The 18,480-nt window shown below is 33.1% G+C and overlaps 1 protein-coding gene across 1 annotated transcript; it reads right to left on the bottom strand.

The window, feature by feature from the left end:
* Positions 1–11,802: 11,802 nt before the first annotated feature.
* On the bottom strand, positions 11,803–15,656 carry LOC108339318 (pentatricopeptide repeat-containing protein At3g58590). The gene has a single exon (XM_052877284.1). It carries the CDS (start codon positions 15,456–15,458, stop codon positions 13,272–13,274), a length of 2,187 nt encoding a protein of 728 aa, XP_052733244.1. The 5' UTR covers positions 15,459–15,656; the 3' UTR covers positions 11,803–13,271.
* Positions 15,657–18,480: the final 2,824 nt, after the last annotated feature.

Raw genomic sequence — 18,480 nt, forward strand, 5'->3', positions numbered from 1 at the left:
AGTTTCTGTAATCTTGTTTTTATAGGAGGTGTTTTGGAAGATCAATGAAGAGGAACCAGGGTTTTTTGCTTTTTACTTTTTTTTTAATATAATTTTAATCGTATATAAAATTTTCTTTACGTTTTTGTCATGGATCAACTACGCCAAAAACTTAACTTCCGTGAAAAATCACATACTAAATAATTTACATTTAATATTTGCTATTAGTTTTTTAATTACGCATATAATACTTTAGATGTTGAATATAAACTTCCACATATTATCCAGAAAAATCACATAAAAAATTATGTTGGCTTTAACGTTAATCGGAAAATAAAATACACAATTCAACCTCATCTTAAGATTTATATACTTTTTTACCTAAAAAAAATATTGTACTTTTTCAAACTCTTTTCTGTTTATTTGTTGTAAAGGCAAAATTATTTCTACGGAAAGTAGTTTTAGTCATGGAACTTCTTAATTGGAAGTACTACGGATATTTATTTATGTGTATATGCCAAAAGGAGAATAAAGTTCAAAGTTTGATTCAAGCTTTCCATTTTCGCTTTTAATATATATCTATATATATATATATATATATATATATATATATATATATATGGTGAAACGGGGGTTAATTATGAGAGATGAGAGGCTCTAATAGTAATAATTGAATTAAAATCTACGATCTAAATTAAAAATATAATAAAAATAATACCCATGTGTCGTTCTCTCCTTGTTGCTTATTATTCTCTTTGTTTTCACTTATTTTTTATTTTATTGTGATTTGTGTTTTCTTCTTTTAAATTATAGTTTTTGTGGGAATGGAAATTTTTTTATGTTTTCTTGTTTTCTTTTTTAAATTGTACTCTTAGTTTGTATTGTATGACTAAGTCGACATCTCTCTTTCCAGGTCACAATAATTAACAATGAGGCGAATAAGAAATTGATTTTTTTTTAAATCGTAAAAATGTCAGAGACATAAAAAATAGAACACATCTCTTTTGAATTCGTTATTAAATTATTCAATATGAAACTAGTTGTACATAGTGCGAGAAAAGAAAACATAAAAACAACAAGAAACAGAGAAAATTTGAAAAGAACAAAAACATGACAACTGGGTTTTTATACGTATGTGATTGAGAAGAAAAAGAAAGTGTGTATTGAATAAATTATGAAATATGGAAGCTTTTATAGATTCCAATTTTTATATATTTTCTAGATTTGAGGGAGGATTTATTTCAAATATGGCTCGTAGAAATGTCTAATATCTTTATATATTAGTTTAGTTACTTTCTTTGAGAAGTAATAATGGCCATAAAATTAATTACAAATCATTCTTAAGAAAGAAAAAACATTTTGAAAGATAATTAATAATTTATTAAAATAATACAATACTATGCATATATTTTTTTTAATAGCATGCATGATTTTTATAGTTAATCACAAAAAGGTTTCGGCATATCAGTATCTCTTTAAAAAAGCAAATATATGAATATTAAGTTATTCATCAGGGGACCTGTTTGTTCTTTTAAGAGAGTTATATTTAAATTAAGATTGAGAATACAAATCCAAATCATAAAAATATTTTTTTATGAACAAAAATAAATTATAAAAGTATTGAATTAAGAAAATATTATAAAACACCAACAGTTATGTAACAGTAATATGCACTTGGGTTTCATTAGCTGTAACCGAGGGCATTAAATTATCATATTTTCCATAATTCACTTTAATTTTGTAGGGTAGGTAAGAGGCTTGATCTATGTGTATTTTGTGCCCTAAAGCCTAGAGGTTTTATAACTTTTTTATCTCGAGATATTGGTGGTGAAAACTTTAATGATTCCTTTACTATCTATAACTAGTTCGATTTAGTATTAAACTTTTCTACAATGTTTATATAAAAAAGTAAATTCAACTTCCCGAATAAATTAAAATAAACAAATTATGGTTAATCACCCCACCCCTAGATTACTAAAAAGGACTATACAAATTTTCTTATGTTTATTGTATTTTTTAATTTAAAAAATTTACAATATTTTTTGCATATAATATATTATAATTATATAAATATTTTATTATTTTATTATAATGTAAGACGATTAATCAATGATGGATAATGAATCATGGTCAAGTAGGTTGAGTATTAAGGTTGATTTTTTAAAGTCAAACTGAAATTGAATTTATTGAGTTCTAAAATAACTTTTCTAAAATGTGTATTTGAGTATATAAATTTTTTCGCTGAAGTACCACATTTGTTCCACTAATATTTTTTTTATTATTGATAAAATAAAAGTTGAGTATTAAGGTCGAGTAGGCCAAGTATTGAAGACTTAGTATTAAGGTTGAGTAGAAGCCTACTGAAGTTGACCTCTTAAACTTGAGTACTAAGGTTGAGTATCGAGGTTAAGTAGATTGAATATTGAAGCTAACTTAAAGTCGGATGCTGAAATTAGCTTCTTAAGATTGAGTAGATAAAGTACCAATGTTGACTTCTTTAGGTCGAGTTGTTAAGAGAAAAGAAAGGATAAAAATTGTGTATTATAAGGAGAGATACAATTGATATATATATATATATAGCTGTTTAAAACAATCTAAAAATGAAATATAAATATATGAACATAAATACACAGATATGAACGGAAAATAAATTAAATCCAATATCCCCCTCAAGCTGCAACGTATATATCTTTAACAAAGATTGAAATTGTGCTGGATGCAAAGCTTTAGTATGAATGTCTGCAAGTTGAGCTGAAGTAGAAATGGGCAGGAGCTTAATTACACTAGCTTGAACTTTATCCCTTATGAGATGACAATCAGTTTCAATATGCTTTGTCCTCTCATGCATGGTTGGATTTTGTGCAATTTGTATAGCAGATTGATTGTCACAAAATAGAGGAACTGGTTGTGGTAGAGGCTGTTTCAAATCATGGAGCAAATCCAAAAGCCATTGAATTTCACATGTTGTGGAAGCTAAGGCTTTATATTCTGCTTCGGTTGATGATCTAGATATAGTACCTTGCCTTTTGGATTTCCAGCTGATTAAGGATGCACCATAGAACACATTAAAACCAGTCACCGACCTTCTAGTGTCAGGGCAAGCAACCCAACAAGTTCTGGGCAATAGTATGGGTAATTTGTGTTCTTGTTGGGATAGTATTCATAACGTTGTTATCCTACAACACAACAAGATTAAGGCGTCATTTGAAAGAAGTATGTTGCTGACGAGCGACCCTTTTAAAGGATACAAATATAAAAAACTTATTGGGCGTGTCTCTCAATATGCATTGGATCTCATTGCTAAGGAATTGGAAAGAGTGCAGCAAATAGGATTGGACTCATCAAAGTGTGGATGCGTATTGAGACGTACATTTGGTGTCCCATGTGCATGTGAATTAGCACGGTATGGTGTTGGATTGATCCCTCTGGGTGAATTTCATATCATGTCGCGAAGATTGCATTTCTCAAATGTTGAATTAAATGAAACTGAGCCCGAGTTATCCATTAAAGATGAGTTGAAACAAGTACAAGAACGATTCAATGAGGTTGACATTGGAGGTAAAATCACCATCAAGCAAAATTTACTTGAAATTACTTGTCCTACATTGACATCAATGGTCCCTCCATTACATAAAGTCAAGACAAAGGGTGCTAAAAAAAGTAAAGTTCAACGAAGAGAAAGGTCTACTACGCGGGATCCATCATATTTTGAGTATGTCGATGCCTTTCATTCAACCATAGAATCTTCAATTGTGAAAAGTAAATTACAATCAAAGCCAAATGTAGTGAAGAAAAAGAAAGTTCCAATGATAGACCAGTTTCATTCTATTACTCACCCATTCATTGTGGACGTTGTTGATGTTGTGGCTGATGGTCACTGTGGATATAGATGCATTACTGCCTTGTTGGGATTCGGAGAAGATTCATGGCCCGTTATCAGAAATGATTTGTACAAAGAACTCAGTCAATGGCGTGATGAATACGCAAGCCTAGTAGGAGGGTATGATAGACTAGAAGAACTGAGGAACTCTTTGTTGATTATGAAGTCACAGTCGACGGTAAGTGTTTCCTGTTTTATGTATTTTATTTATTATATTTATTTTATCTAACAACTTGTTATCCTGAGGCACGAGCGTGGTCATCTATGTATACAAGTAGGATGCAAACATTTGCACACTTGATGAGCGTAACGACATCTTATGTTGACTTGGGTGATTCATGATATTTATAAAGATATGTAAAAATACACTATTACTTTTTGTATAGGTGTATTTTAAGCTTTTTGATGGACCTACACAATTCATTCAACTAAAATACTAAACATTTACTTTTTGTTAAAGTGTTTCCTAGATGTATATCTTTCCCTTCTTTTCCTTTACGTAACTCCTAATATAATATAATATTATATATATATATATATATATATATATATATATATATATATATATAACACCTAATATAATATATTATATATTTATATATACATATATTTATCTTGAAATAAGTACTACATGCAAGGATTCCATATAAAGTATTATTAATGGTGTATATTTAGATTAATACAAAATAAAAACGAATAATATAATCTTTGTAGAAAATTCTAGTACTGTACCACATTTATTTAACAATGTAAGTTTTATAAAAATTAAATTACAGCTCTAAGTCATTAGTTGAAATAAACCTGTACACCATATTTATTAAACGAAAATCATATTAAATGGAAATAGGGCCAATGACATAATATACTTCAGGCCAAATTTTGGAAAATAAAATTATTTAACGAACATTTAAGGTAAACATTAGCGTATCCAAAATAACACAATCTCGTGAGTCATAATTTGTTAAAAAAATGAAATACAAAATCCTATCAGTTAGACGTCGACCGTCTACCACGCACATGCCTCTGCCCTCTCCTAGTTGGAGAATATTCGTCGATGCCCTCATTAGCAATCTGAAGCAGGTCCACCGACACCTGATGTGCAACAGTACCCTCGGTTACATGACGACACGATATCAACGATTGTAACATTCTCGTCATTCGCCTAAATCTAGCCTGCATTATAATTATATCCAACAAATAAATAAACATGGTTAAGAAAATTTAATAACATAAGCAATAAAAAATAGCATACCACGACGCCAGATGGTGAAGGTGGAGAGGATCTACGATGGGGTCATGCCTCCTGTGGAACATCGGGGCACTGTGTAGGCGCAAGAGCCGGTCTCGCGTTAGGTGGAGCAGGAATAAAATAGGGATGTGAAACCCTCCTAAACCACTGTATGTATCCATCTACACATTCATAAGGGTATGATGTCTGTCTCACATTCGTAATAACGTGATTCATGAAGTGCAACCACACATAATCAACAACGACTACATCTGCATCTGCAACGGCAGTGGGTGGTCGTGGAATCTCCTAGTATAACCCAAACTGCCTCATCACACGCTCAGGCAAATGACGGGAAAGGGTGTCACCAATCTGAATCCATCCAGAATACATACAAATGCCAAAGAATGGACGAATTCCCCGATGTCCCTCATATGGATGCCATACAACTCCACTGTATGTCAGGCCATCCAACTGCGACCGAATCTCTACAAGAGTCGAACTCTGCCGAGGGCTCTACCACCTAGCCGCACGTGGTGTGGTCTCATCATAAGAAGACACTAACCGTCTCCTTCCCATGGTAGGGAAATGCTCGTATATCCAACTCTAAAAATGCAATTATTCAATTAAATATCTTTCTTCTTTGAACATCGAAATAAGTACATCAAATAAATGTGAAGAGTATATGTCTGTACCTGAAACAAAGTCAGAAATCCAGTCATCTGCTTCGTGGAAGCCAGACTCACATCCCCGAGCTGGTCGTACAAATGGGCAAGTGCAGCAACACCCCAAGCATATCTACCATACGCGTGTACATCTCTAAATAATAGAAGGTAAGACACACGTATAGAAGTGGAACTTTTATTTGCGAAAATCGTGCATCCTACTAGATGCAACAGATATGCTCTGGCAGCATAGTCCCACTGTTGCAACTGACACCTCTTAACATATATCTCTCTTAGCCAGCTGAGTTTGACTTTCGAACCACGTGCATCCTCCATCTCAGCACCAGTCGCGCCACCATCAACGCTGAGCAGTTCTACAAGGGTTGTACGAGCCTCCTCAAACTCCAACTCCTCCAAATCACATAATTGTCCCAATACCGGAAGGTGAAGTAAAGTGGAGACATCATCAAGAGTGATCGACATCTCCCTTACAGGGAGATGGAAACTACTCGTCTCAAAGTGTCATCTCTCTATGAAACCGAGCAACAAGCCCTTATCAACGTAATCATAGCAAATATCTGTGAGAGACATCAAAGCGGAATTCAACACAATGTGTTGAATTCCTTCGGCGCACGGTCCTAACTTATTAATTTTTTTACCATGGGAGATCAACTTCAGTATCTCCCCTCGATCCTATACAACAATATTTAATATCAATTGTATTCGAAAAAAACTTCATAATTAAAATTTAAGTTATGCACTCACCCGACCCTACGAAATGCCATAAGCAACATGCTGAACATAGTGTGTCAGCAATGAAGCATCACGTGGACCTCCAGGAAATCCACCGACATCCTCCTCCTGTATGTCAGGAACATCGACATGTTCCTCCTCCTCATTATCGTCATGAGGAGCCTCAAATGCCTCCTCGTGAACAGGACCCTCATAGGCCTGATATGCCTCCTCCTCAAACACTCGGTCCTCAACTATAGGGTCATCCTGAATTGGAGCTGCACGTCTTTTCCGAGCTGAAGCTGTAGGTCGTCTCCTACCTTCACCCTGTGCAGAACTCTCTCCTCGAGAACTTTTTCCTCGAGAACTTTCTCCTCTAGAACTCTCTTCACGAGAACTAAAAGATGAACCTCGTGTTCTTACCATTTCTGACAAAAATATTTTTAATTAAATTAATAATTATTTCATTAATTAATACTATTTTTTTATTAATTTAATAATAATTATTTCATTAAATAAAATAATTTTAATTTAGATATAAATAAATAAATAATTAGAAAAAAACACTAAATTTAAATACTCTATAAATTAATTAAAAATATAATAAATTAATAAAGTAAAAAAAATAAAAATATAATAATTACGTAACAAATTAATTGAAAATAAAAAATTAAAATAAAAACTAATATAATAAACTTAAAAGTTAAAAAAACTACAGGCCATAAACGGATGTCGAGTATTCGTTTGGATCTGAAGCGGATGTCGACATCCGTCGATGGATATCGACATCCGTTTCAGATCCAAACGGATACCCGACATCCGTTTTTGGCCTGATTATCTTCTTCCTTTCTCCCAACACACACACACAGCAAAAAACGCAGAGCACAACACAGCACAGAACACAGCACAGAGATATATGCATTGCATTTAAAAGAAAATTTAAAAATATCATCACTAATCTTGTGGGAGAACGCACCGTCACATCTCACCGTCGCACCACCGCCGCACTACCGCGCCGCACCGCCGCACTGTTGCATTGCCGCGCCGCGCACTGCCCCCACTGCCGAACCGCTGAAGGAGGAAGAAAACGGATATGGAGAAAAAATGGAAGATGAGAAACGGATGTGATGGAGTTTGGGTGATAATCTGAGAGGGTTGGGAGGTGAGTGAGAAGGGGTAGAAAGATAGATTTTAGGGTTAAAGTAAATAATTAGGATTAAAAAGTAAAAAGATTATTTTTGTAATTATAAAAGGTTAGTTTTGTAATTCAAAAAATATGTAATAGAATTGGGGAGGTAGAGGGAAAAAATGTGGTGATAGAAAGAGTAACACCCTAAAGGTTTACTTGTCTCATCATTGTAATAATTTGAAGGGTGTTGCTCCCTCCACCACCACCAAATGTTTCCTGCACCTCCCCATACCTCTTTAAAAAATTTTAATTACAAAAATATCCTTTTTTACTTTAATTATATTTATTTATTTATACCTCATTTTCACTCTCACGCACTGCCCCCACCCCTCTCTCCCAACTCTCACTTTTCCATATCCGTTTCTTTTCACCCCCAACTCTCACTTTTCCAGATCCCTTTCTTCCCATCCTCCAACTCTCACTTTTTTAACCTTTCTCAAATAATTGTCTCACACCCATTAATTTTTTATCAATTTTAAGAACATAGACTATTCTTATTTTTTTGGATATAATAAGAAATACAAAACTCCAATGAAGTCGAGCATTGCTATGTAGTAATTCACCTCAGGATCGAGATCCAAGATATTCCATTGGAACCTTGAGGTTGGATTATAGTCCCATTTGTGGTGTTTACGTAGATATTCCCCAACTCATTGAATAGTAACGTTAAAGCAGCACCAGAGGCATCCAACACATAGTAAGAGTCGTAAAGCAGTGGAGAAGGCCATGCAAGAGGACTCAGTAAGACATTACCCTCCTTAAAATAAAGTTGGAACCTTCCAGTCGTGTAATTAGTGTCTGTTAATCGAGATGTTAGCGTGCCTTCAGGTTGGAGAGATTGGGTAGGCAACAACGTGTCGGTGGGGTGCTCAAAATTTTGCCACACCTTTTCAAAGTTGCCAGTCAGTAGAACAAAGTTGCCGGTATCAAGCATAGAACCTACGGAGACAACACTTGCCAGGTTTGATGCCCATATGGAATTTCCTTTGGGACCCGACAGTGTTAGTCCCGCCGAAGTAATCCGAACCTGTGATCCCGCTGGTGCTGTTGCAAAAGAAACATTAACAGGAAAACATCCAATTTTTGGATCTTTTAAACGGATATCAATATCCATGAACGGATGTCAACATCCGTTTGTTCTTAAACGGATGTTGATATCCGTTTAAGAATTCAACGTATATTCACATCCGTTTAAATATTAAAAAAAAGGATAAAAAAGAGATGGGGAGGTGGAGGGAGTATTACGTAGTGGTGGAGGGAGTAACACCGTAATTTGAAAACAATTTGAAAAATTCACACTTTTCAAACTCCATCCTTTACAAAGAAGTCACATCATTGTAATAATTTGAAAAAGCAATTCTTTAGAGGTGAAAAAAATAAATAAAACTAGGACGTATTAGTGTGTACAATATAAATATCTATCTTCCACAAAAAAAATAAAGTTAAATATTTTAAAGAGTTTAAGGGTTCAGCAAACATTAATATTTGAAGTTTTAAAATTTCAAAAAGTAGCAGGGATTGACCTTATCAATAAAATATTTTAAAACAGATTAATACGTAAAAATTCTTACAGTGTTATTATTTGTTTAGGGCAAATAAGAATAGGTGGGGTAAGTGCTTCTTTTACATGCAAACAAGAGGTTTTATAATATTCCATTTTTTTAATACATAATTTCATGACTAGAATTATAGATCTTTGAAAATTAAGCTGCACCATACTATTGGAAAAGTAAACGACGAAAGAAAACACTTCCTGAAAGTATAGTCTGCATATATGCCAAAAGTACAGGAAAAGTAATATTTTTAATATTATATCTTTCTATCATATTCAGGATTCCACTTGTCAAACTTAGTTTAAATACAACTCTTTAAATTTTTAAAAAACGTCTTAAAAGATAAAAGTAATTCACTCTTAAATAATATGAAACTATTAAATTTTTTTAAAAAGCATATAAGAATATAAAAAAGTATTTAAACTATATTTGATTCAATTCTAAACTGAGACTATTAAATATGATAAAAATATTATCAAATGTAGGAAAAAAAGTAGAAGGACTTTTGCTTCTTTCATCTTCTCTTTTCTTTGAAAATTTTCTGAATCAAATAACAAAATTTATATCAAAATTGCTTGGTTCTTGTCTGCTCTATTTATTCACAAACCAAAGAGCTCATTACCTTTTGTCTTTCAACTTGACATTCCAACTCTACTGTTGATAAAGAAGCAAAACCATTAAGACAATAAAACAATAGAAGCGTAAGTTCAGCTTATTTTAACTTTTAATCACCATCTTTTGCTTGGTCCTTTGTGCGTAGGAATCAACAACTTTCATTTTTTTTCCCATTTAGACATTCATTTTTGTTCTTTTGCAGTTGGGTAACTCAAGTACGTAAAAAAAAGTACGTAAAGATGACTACAAAATACAATTTGCTGTAATACACAGTAAAACTACAATTTATATCCATCAAACTATTATTGGTTCTCCGAGTGCTACAATCACTCATTTTATGTATGAGTTATACAACACTGGTAGTAATTGATAAACGAATATTGCTCTTAATAAACTAAAGAAAATATTAGGATAAGTTTCAATATTTGATCAATGTTGATTCCAAATCTAGGTAAAAGTAGGGTGTTGTGTAATAATGTGTTTTAAGGAAATAATCTTTTTAACTGACGTGGATAAAGTCTAATCAAACAGACACCAAACGAAGTGAGCAAAATTTACAAAATATTTTCAAACAGCCTAGATCTTTAATAGTATTGAACTGAATTAATGACAACCGAACAATAAAAGTGTATATGTCGTGATATTTAGTTCAGTGTCATGTCCTTCTCTAAAATAGACTTATCACATGTGAGTTTGTTTTAGGGAGTAGATTTGAGAGAGGAAAAAATGATGGAAATAAAGGGAAAGAGAGTGGAAAAAGGAGGTTATTTGAATTAAAGGAAATCAAATGTTTAAACTAAACAAAACAGAAAAAAAAAATGAAAACAGCAATGAAATAAAATTTGAACAGCAGCTTCTGGAATATAAATAGCTATCTAAACTAAAAATTGCAAACAGAAAACATAAACAGCAATACTAAACCCTGACAGCAACTAGACTAAAAGTAGCAAATAGGTCAACTAAAACAGTAAAAGCAACAAACTAAAACAGCATGTGTTAGGGTATAAGATAATAGACGTTGTTAGGGGTTGGAAGGTATACGAAAGAAAAAGGTATGGGAGAGAAGGAGAAGGCCGAACGGTGGGAAGAGGAAGACCAAGCCGAACGGTGGAAAGGGGAGAGAGGCCAGACCGAACAGTTGAAGATGGTGATGAGTCAAACGGCCGGAGGCAAAGAGAGCTCGAGCGGAGCAATGGGAGGAGGGGAAGACCCTGAGCCGATCGGTTGAAGAGTGACTATCCTAACTGGGACAACAGTTAGAATATGCAGGAAATATTCAGCACAAGATAATTACAATAATTACAGTTATATTCTATTATTCAGTATAAGTTAATTATAGTAAATAGAATTATATTCTATTATTCAGTATAAGTTAATTATAGTAAATAAAATTATATTCTATTATTCAGTATAAGTTAATTATAGTAAATAGAATTATATTCTAGGAAAATATTTAATATAAATAAAGCCTAAATGTTATGGTGGAGGGCATGCTTTTGGTTATTGAGTTTTGTTGACAGGCGGCTATGCTCGTGTGAGAGAGGTTATGCTCCTAAGTAATTGAAGGAAGTTATGCTCCCAATTACCCTTGTTTACTTTTATTTATTCAGATATTACTATCAATAAAAGATATTCATTTATCCATTATCATTCATTCATTGTCTTTTCTATCTACTGTGATCGTGTTTAATTACGTGTCCTACTCAGGTACGTAACAGCATGCTAAAAAAAGCATAACACTCTCCTTGCATTTGAATTAAACATTGTCCTCAATGTGAGTGAATCGAAAACAAAGCAAAACAGAAAAATCAGGAAAAAAAAAAGAACAACATTCGAAATTGAAATGAAACTTGAATCCTAACATCTACAAAGTAGTCAAAGTAGTACTAAGTATGAAACATAACAAAACCAGCAAAAACAAACTGTAGAATACTAGGTTGAGCTAAACTAAAAGGCAGGAACTAGACTAATCTATAAAACAATGCCTAACTCAAATTGGCATAAATCAAAATTTATTTTCTTTATTTTTATGTAATACAATTTATTTTCTATAATCCTATTCACCATATCATATTTACTACCTATACTATCTACAGAAAATATCAAATTTCTACTACTACTATTGCAAACAAAAAATTGAAATGGACTATCTAGCTTTGCTTCCTTATGCTCAACAAATCTGTGGAATTTATCCTTTTCCGCAATGACTTTCTTTCCAATTCTGTTGCAGCAGCAACACCTCATCTAGTGAAGGTTTCTGAATGTGTTGAATGAGAAGTGTATGAATATCAACATCAACAATTGCAAAATCAGCACTTGAAAAATCAGCAACAACAGCTGCCACATTATTCAGTTCAGAATGAACATTAAAAATCAGAACCAGAAGCATTAAAATCATAATCAGCAGTGGCAGTGATAAAATCAACAACATCAAGATCTGAAACAGAAGCATGAAATTCACCAACTACTGCAACGTTGTTATCAATTAAAACTGTGTAAAAATCAGATCAATCAGCAACATCAACATTGGATCAAAAACAGCAGCAGGTATATCAATATGATCAATAGCATAAACTAAATCAAGAGCATTGGAAGTGAAATCAATAATAGCAGTGTCAGCAATAGGCTTAATAAGATCAATATCTATATGATAAAAAAAGTATCAAAATCAGCAACAGCATTATCAAAATCTTGAACTGCAAAAGTTTCATAAACTGCCTTAATAGGTGTATCAATATGACCATCAACAGCTATAAAATCAGTGTGAACTGCAGTTATTTCATTAAAATCAGTGTGATTATCAACCACAGGTTCAACCATACTTTTAGAACAATAAGAAGTATTATTATGAAAATCAACAGCTGTAAAATTAATGTAAAAAGCAGGTACATCATTGAAACCATATTGAACTGCAGGCATAAAGTCAGAATCAGCATTATCAAAATCGGAAGCAGAAATAACATTCAAATCATCAGAAACAACATCATTAAAAGAGGAAGCATCAGCTAAAATATTGAACCATGAACAATAATAGCTGGGATGCTATCCTGTTTTTCACACCAATCTGCAGGTTCGAGAGGATTCTTCTGCTTGCCTCAACCAAACTTCTTAGGAACGATTATAATGAATGAATCGTTATGTGATGACTGAGATGATTTGATAGCAAACAGCCACATGTAATATCCAAATTCCAGAGGAAACAATATGGACGCTAAAGGAACATATGAATCTCATAGCTAAGTCCCTGATACTATGAGTTAGAATTTTGACTTCTAAAGAGGAAGAAACAAGCTTGGATACACAGCATGCACAAAAAGGGTTTTCTAAAATAAACAAAATCAAAAGATTGAACAACCAAACAGAAAAATATGTTCAGTGCATTCCTGTCAAAAGGTTAATGACGTTTGCTGTACAAAAGTCAATTTGCAAGTTATTGCATCCTGTAGCCTTCAAGAAAGCTGCGCCATATACTGGCATTTGGTGGGAAAGGCATGCTTGCAATGATTTTCTCAGCTTCCCTAATTTGTCCATTTTTTGCGAGTAGGTCAACCATAATATGGTAATGATCATGTTCTAGTGGCATCCCATTAGTGGCTCTCATCTGACTGAAAATTTCCATGGCTTCTTCCATTAATCCACCATATCTGCATGAAGAAAGCACTGCTCTGAGTGCTAATGCATCAGGCTTCAACCCCATCATTTCCATGTTTCGGAATATCATTACTGACTCATAAGCAAAACCATTCAACCCAAGTGCAGTGATTAAAGTTGTCCATGTAATAATATTTTTGTGCATAATTTCTTCAAAAACTTTCACTGCGCTATCAATGGTTCCACACTTCCCATACATGTCAATTAGTACGTTGCCAAAAAATGTGTCAAAATTACCAAGATTAGTCTTTATAGCAAGTCCGTGTAGAGAACTACCCAAATCCAGACGACAAAGTTTGGTACACCCAGATAATACACTCATAAATGTGTAACTATCTGGAAGGATGCATGCTGAATGCATATGCTTGAAAAGTGAAAAAACCTTGTCATAATCATTGCTCCGAGCCCAAGCTGAAATGACAATGTTCCAGGACACAACATCCGGTTCTTCTAGCAAAGAAAGTAGCTTTATTGCGTCGTAGTACTGGCAGGTTCTATTATAGATTCCAGCAATGATGTTAGATGAGACTACAGGAAGTGGGTTCTCAAATTCTTCGACAAAAGAAAGTGCTTCGTTTATGAGACCATTTCTGGTGTAAGACATAACAAGAGAGCTTAATACGTATTCATTACTCGCGTACCCTGTTCTTATAATCAAACCGTGGAGCTGATGAAGGCCAGACGCTGAAGATGACTTGGTAACAGCAGAAAAAGAAAACTCATTTGGGGAATAACCCAATTGGAGCATTTCTTTTAACAATAGAATTGCTATGGAAGAGCAAATGTTTGAGTAACCCACTATCAAAGCATTCCGAGAAACCAAATTTTTCTCTTCTATCTGATCAAAACATTTATGAGCTGAAATAAGATTATCACATTTGGCATAGAAGTCTATCAATACAGTACCCACAATAACATCAGTCTCAAAGCCACTCCTGATTACCTTAGCATGGACAGATTCTCCAAAGACCAGAATTCTCAAGCAACTACAGGACTCAATAACAGCAACAAACGTGACCTGAGTTGGCATCAATCCTCTACTTAAGATATTCAGAAACAACTCCAGTGCCGTCATAGGTCTCTCACCTTTAACCAATGCATCCATAACTATATTCCAGGAAACAACATTCTGAACAGGAACCTGCTCAAACAATCTTTCCACTGCGAACATAGCTTTGCACTTGACATACGCACTGATAAGAGAATTAAGTGCAGTAATTTCACAACTAAACCCACATTTGACCATTAACCCATGTATCTGTTGACCATATTCCAAATCCTCCTCAGAATAAACAAGTCCAGACAACACAGCAACGAAAGAACTTTCCGAAAAAGACATCCCCGTCCTCACAAGATCATGAAACAAAATCTTACACTCTTCAACAAACCCATTATGCCCCAGCAAGGAAATCATGGAGTTCCATGTCACCAAGCTCTTCTGGGGCATATATTCAAAGGCAGAAAAAACTTCCTCCCAACATCCATGCCTCCCAAACAAGCCCAATAAAGCAGTACCTACGAAAGAATCAGCATCAAAGAGTCCATTCCTGATGCTCAAAGCCTGCAACTGAGCACCCAGCGAAAGATTCAAGAACTCACACGACAACAGCCCCGTGAGAGTATACTGGGTAGGCGCAAAACCACTCCTCCTCATGTGGGAGAGAAGGTCCAATGCATCGTCCACATCCCCAAGTCGACAATATGCAGTGATGAGAGTGTTGTAAGAGACAACTGTTCTACGGGGCATACCATTGAACATCTTGCGTGCGTGGAGCACTTCACCAAGGGAAATATATGAGGAGAGGATGCTGTTGTGAACGAAAATGGATTGCTTTCGAATGGGACCAATTGTGACGGAGAGTGCATGGAGACATTCAACGGTCTTGGAAGACAGAATGGTTGAACACTTTTCGAGTAAATGGAGTAGGAGCCGGCCATGTCGGAAACCCCGTCTATTAGAACTCATGCAGCTAAAACTTTATAACATTGCCAACACTGAAAACCAGAAAAAGGGGAGAAATTTTGTGTTGAAGATGTAAAATATGAGTGATGATTATGCCATCTATAATCGCAAAGCAACCATCACAGAAGGGACAACCAGAGTCGACATTACTTGATAGCTTGGATCGAAACTATGATTATGTTCAAACGATGAACTTATAAAAAGAAGACTCCATTATATGAAATCCTTAAATAAGACTTTCCGTGTATAATTTGGTTATATACAAATTTTACATAGCGATTTTATTTGTATTGCTTATATTTCAACAGTTTCAAATTTTTTCTCATGTAGACCCATACGTTTCACTGATTTTCTTTTAATTATCATATTAGAATATAAATTGCTTTCAATTGCGGGAATGTTTGCTCCTTTTATTTAGAAACTGAAAATATAGTCTATTGTTAAGTAAGATAATTATTAATTTTTTTTAATGAATAAGTTATGAGATTAATTTGATTTATGCAATCATGAACATTAGGAAGGTTTTGAATAGATTCATTTGTTTTGATAAACATAATATAAACAACGGAGGAAAAAAAATTTAAATAATTGTATACGGCTGAGTCATCATTCCCAGCGTAATATCTCTATTGATTACAGCTATCAATTAAATTACAGAAAATGTGGGTTTAGTTTCATGCATATAGGAAAAATACTTAAAGTTTACACCCTCAAGCATCCAAAGACAGGATAACAATGCTGCCAAATCCTCAATATCCTTACTAAATTCAACTTCTTTAGGATGAATATTATAGGAAAAAAACAAATATGTAGAATTCGGTTTTGTGATTTTGTGATATTACTATTATTCACTATATGTAGATTTTTAAACAAAAAAAAAATTAATGGTTGTTTTGAACGTTATAAGCTTGTCTTGTAAGCTATGATAGATCTTAAATTATAGGTGTTGATTTTGATGAAAAGTTCATTCCTATGGTGAAACCACTATCATTCACGTGATTCTCACTATTATTCAAAATCCTCGCTCATTCATCAATTGGACGTTCATAATGCATGTCTACATGGTAATCTTTAGGAGATTGTATACATACACTAGTCATTAGGTTTTTGTAATCTCCTTCACCATGATCAAGGTTGTCTACTAAGAAAATTTTTATAGTCTAAAGCAAGTGTCTTATGTTTTGTTAATTATGTTTCTACAGTTTCATTTCATCATAGTGTTTTTTATTACTCTTTCTTCATCTACCGACATGACATGGCATACATTCTCGTGTATGTCGATGACATTATTATCAAGCATTTCAAGTGTTTTGAATTTTGTCTTCTCCCAATTAAAAAATTTCCAATAGGAGGTTGCCATATGTCACGAAAGATAGTTAAAAAGATGTTTTTGCAAAAACGGTAATAGTTATTGAGTTGACCCGTGTGTCAAAAATTGAAATATGGTTAATCATATGCCTAAAATTTTGAAATATGATACCAAGCAAATATGGTTCTTGAAAAAATTCTAGTAACATGTCAAAATTTAAGTTGACCTTGTGCCTTGAGAATCAAGTACAACTTGACTATGTTTTAAAAGAAACTTATAAACTCATGGATATAACTTGATTCAACTACAAAAGTTATTAATTTTCAAGCTTATGAGACTTATGTACTATTCAACACATGGAGGTTACTTCCTACACCACCCCACATTTCTCCCTATACACCCATATTTTCAAAAAATTCCAAAATTATCTTTTATATTTAAAAAAATTTTACACCCCCACTTTTTTTCTTCAACAAATTTTTCAAGTCTTCAACGAATTTTGAAATTTATTAAAGTTTTCGAAAAATCATTCAACAAATTTTTGAAATATATTGAAGAAATTTTTTTCTTGAACGGATTTTGAAATTCTTTTGAAGAAAGATATTACTCCTACCAAACTCCCCACAACTCATTAGACATAATAGGATGGGTTTTCAACCTAGCTAGACTTTTCCCTAGGGAGGAACTCCTTTCTACTGGAACTTTTCATCTGAAAACAAACGAGAGCCACACAGTCACATCTAGCCACTCACAAGACACTTTTATTCTCTCAAAAGTCTAATTCCCCTTCCTTTACTCTCGTAAAACGCGTTCCAAAACTTACCCAATCCCTAGAACAACATTCACTCTGGAACGAAAATCCCATGATGTAATATTCCAGCATCTCCACTTTCTAATACCAACCTTTTCTGCATCTTTTCTAATAACAACATTCACATTTACACCACTATCTTCCCCTCTTTTCTTCTTTTCCTTCTTCTTTGTTTAATCACTTTATTTTTTTCTTCACTCAACCCCATGCTTTCATGTTTCGGCTTTCCTAGCATCAAAGATTTTGCCCTTTAGCTTAGCTTTCATTTCTTATGCTGAGCGCAAATTATGTTTTTTCATTTTATCATGTGACTCAACTTCTTTTTGTCATTTCTTTTTTTTTTTTTTACATTACATTTCATATAACTCAATTCTTTGATACCTCATTCTACATTTTAAGTTAAAAAATTGTTTTGATATTAAATGAAATGAAATCAAATATATATACTATACCTTCTATATTCTACATTATGTACTAGACATTTATCATGTGCATAATTACATATTTACAGTTAAAAAATGTTAATGGTTTCTTTTTATTTATTTATTTAAAGGAACAAAGTCCTTAAAGATATTATTATTTATTATTAATTTTGAAATATTTACATGATTTAAATGTTTTGAAGTAGAAATAGGTTTCATGTATATAATGTTTGATTCATGGTTAGATATTTACTTTATATTTTGTGTTATTATTTAAAATGTAATTGGTACTTTATATTTTAATATTTTTATTTATTTTTATTTATTCTTACTTATATTTATTTTAATACATTTTAAAATAATTTATCTATTTATTAGGAAATGGAAAGAATATGACAAATATGTATCAACATAACTTTTAGTTGGAATGATAAAATATTTTTTATAAGAAATAATTAATGATTATCTTAAAATAAATTGACA

This window comes from Vigna angularis, chromosome 5, assembly GCF_016808095.1.
Source record: "Vigna angularis cultivar LongXiaoDou No.4 chromosome 5, ASM1680809v1, whole genome shotgun sequence".
Taxonomy (NCBI): Eukaryota; Viridiplantae; Streptophyta; class Magnoliopsida; order Fabales; family Fabaceae; genus Vigna; species Vigna angularis.

What these genes read in the sequence shown, in the direction of transcription:
- LOC108339318 (XM_052877284.1), bottom strand. Translation starts at nt 15,458, where the DNA reads ATGAGTTCTAATAGACGGGGTTTCCGACATGGCCGGCTCCTACTCCAT.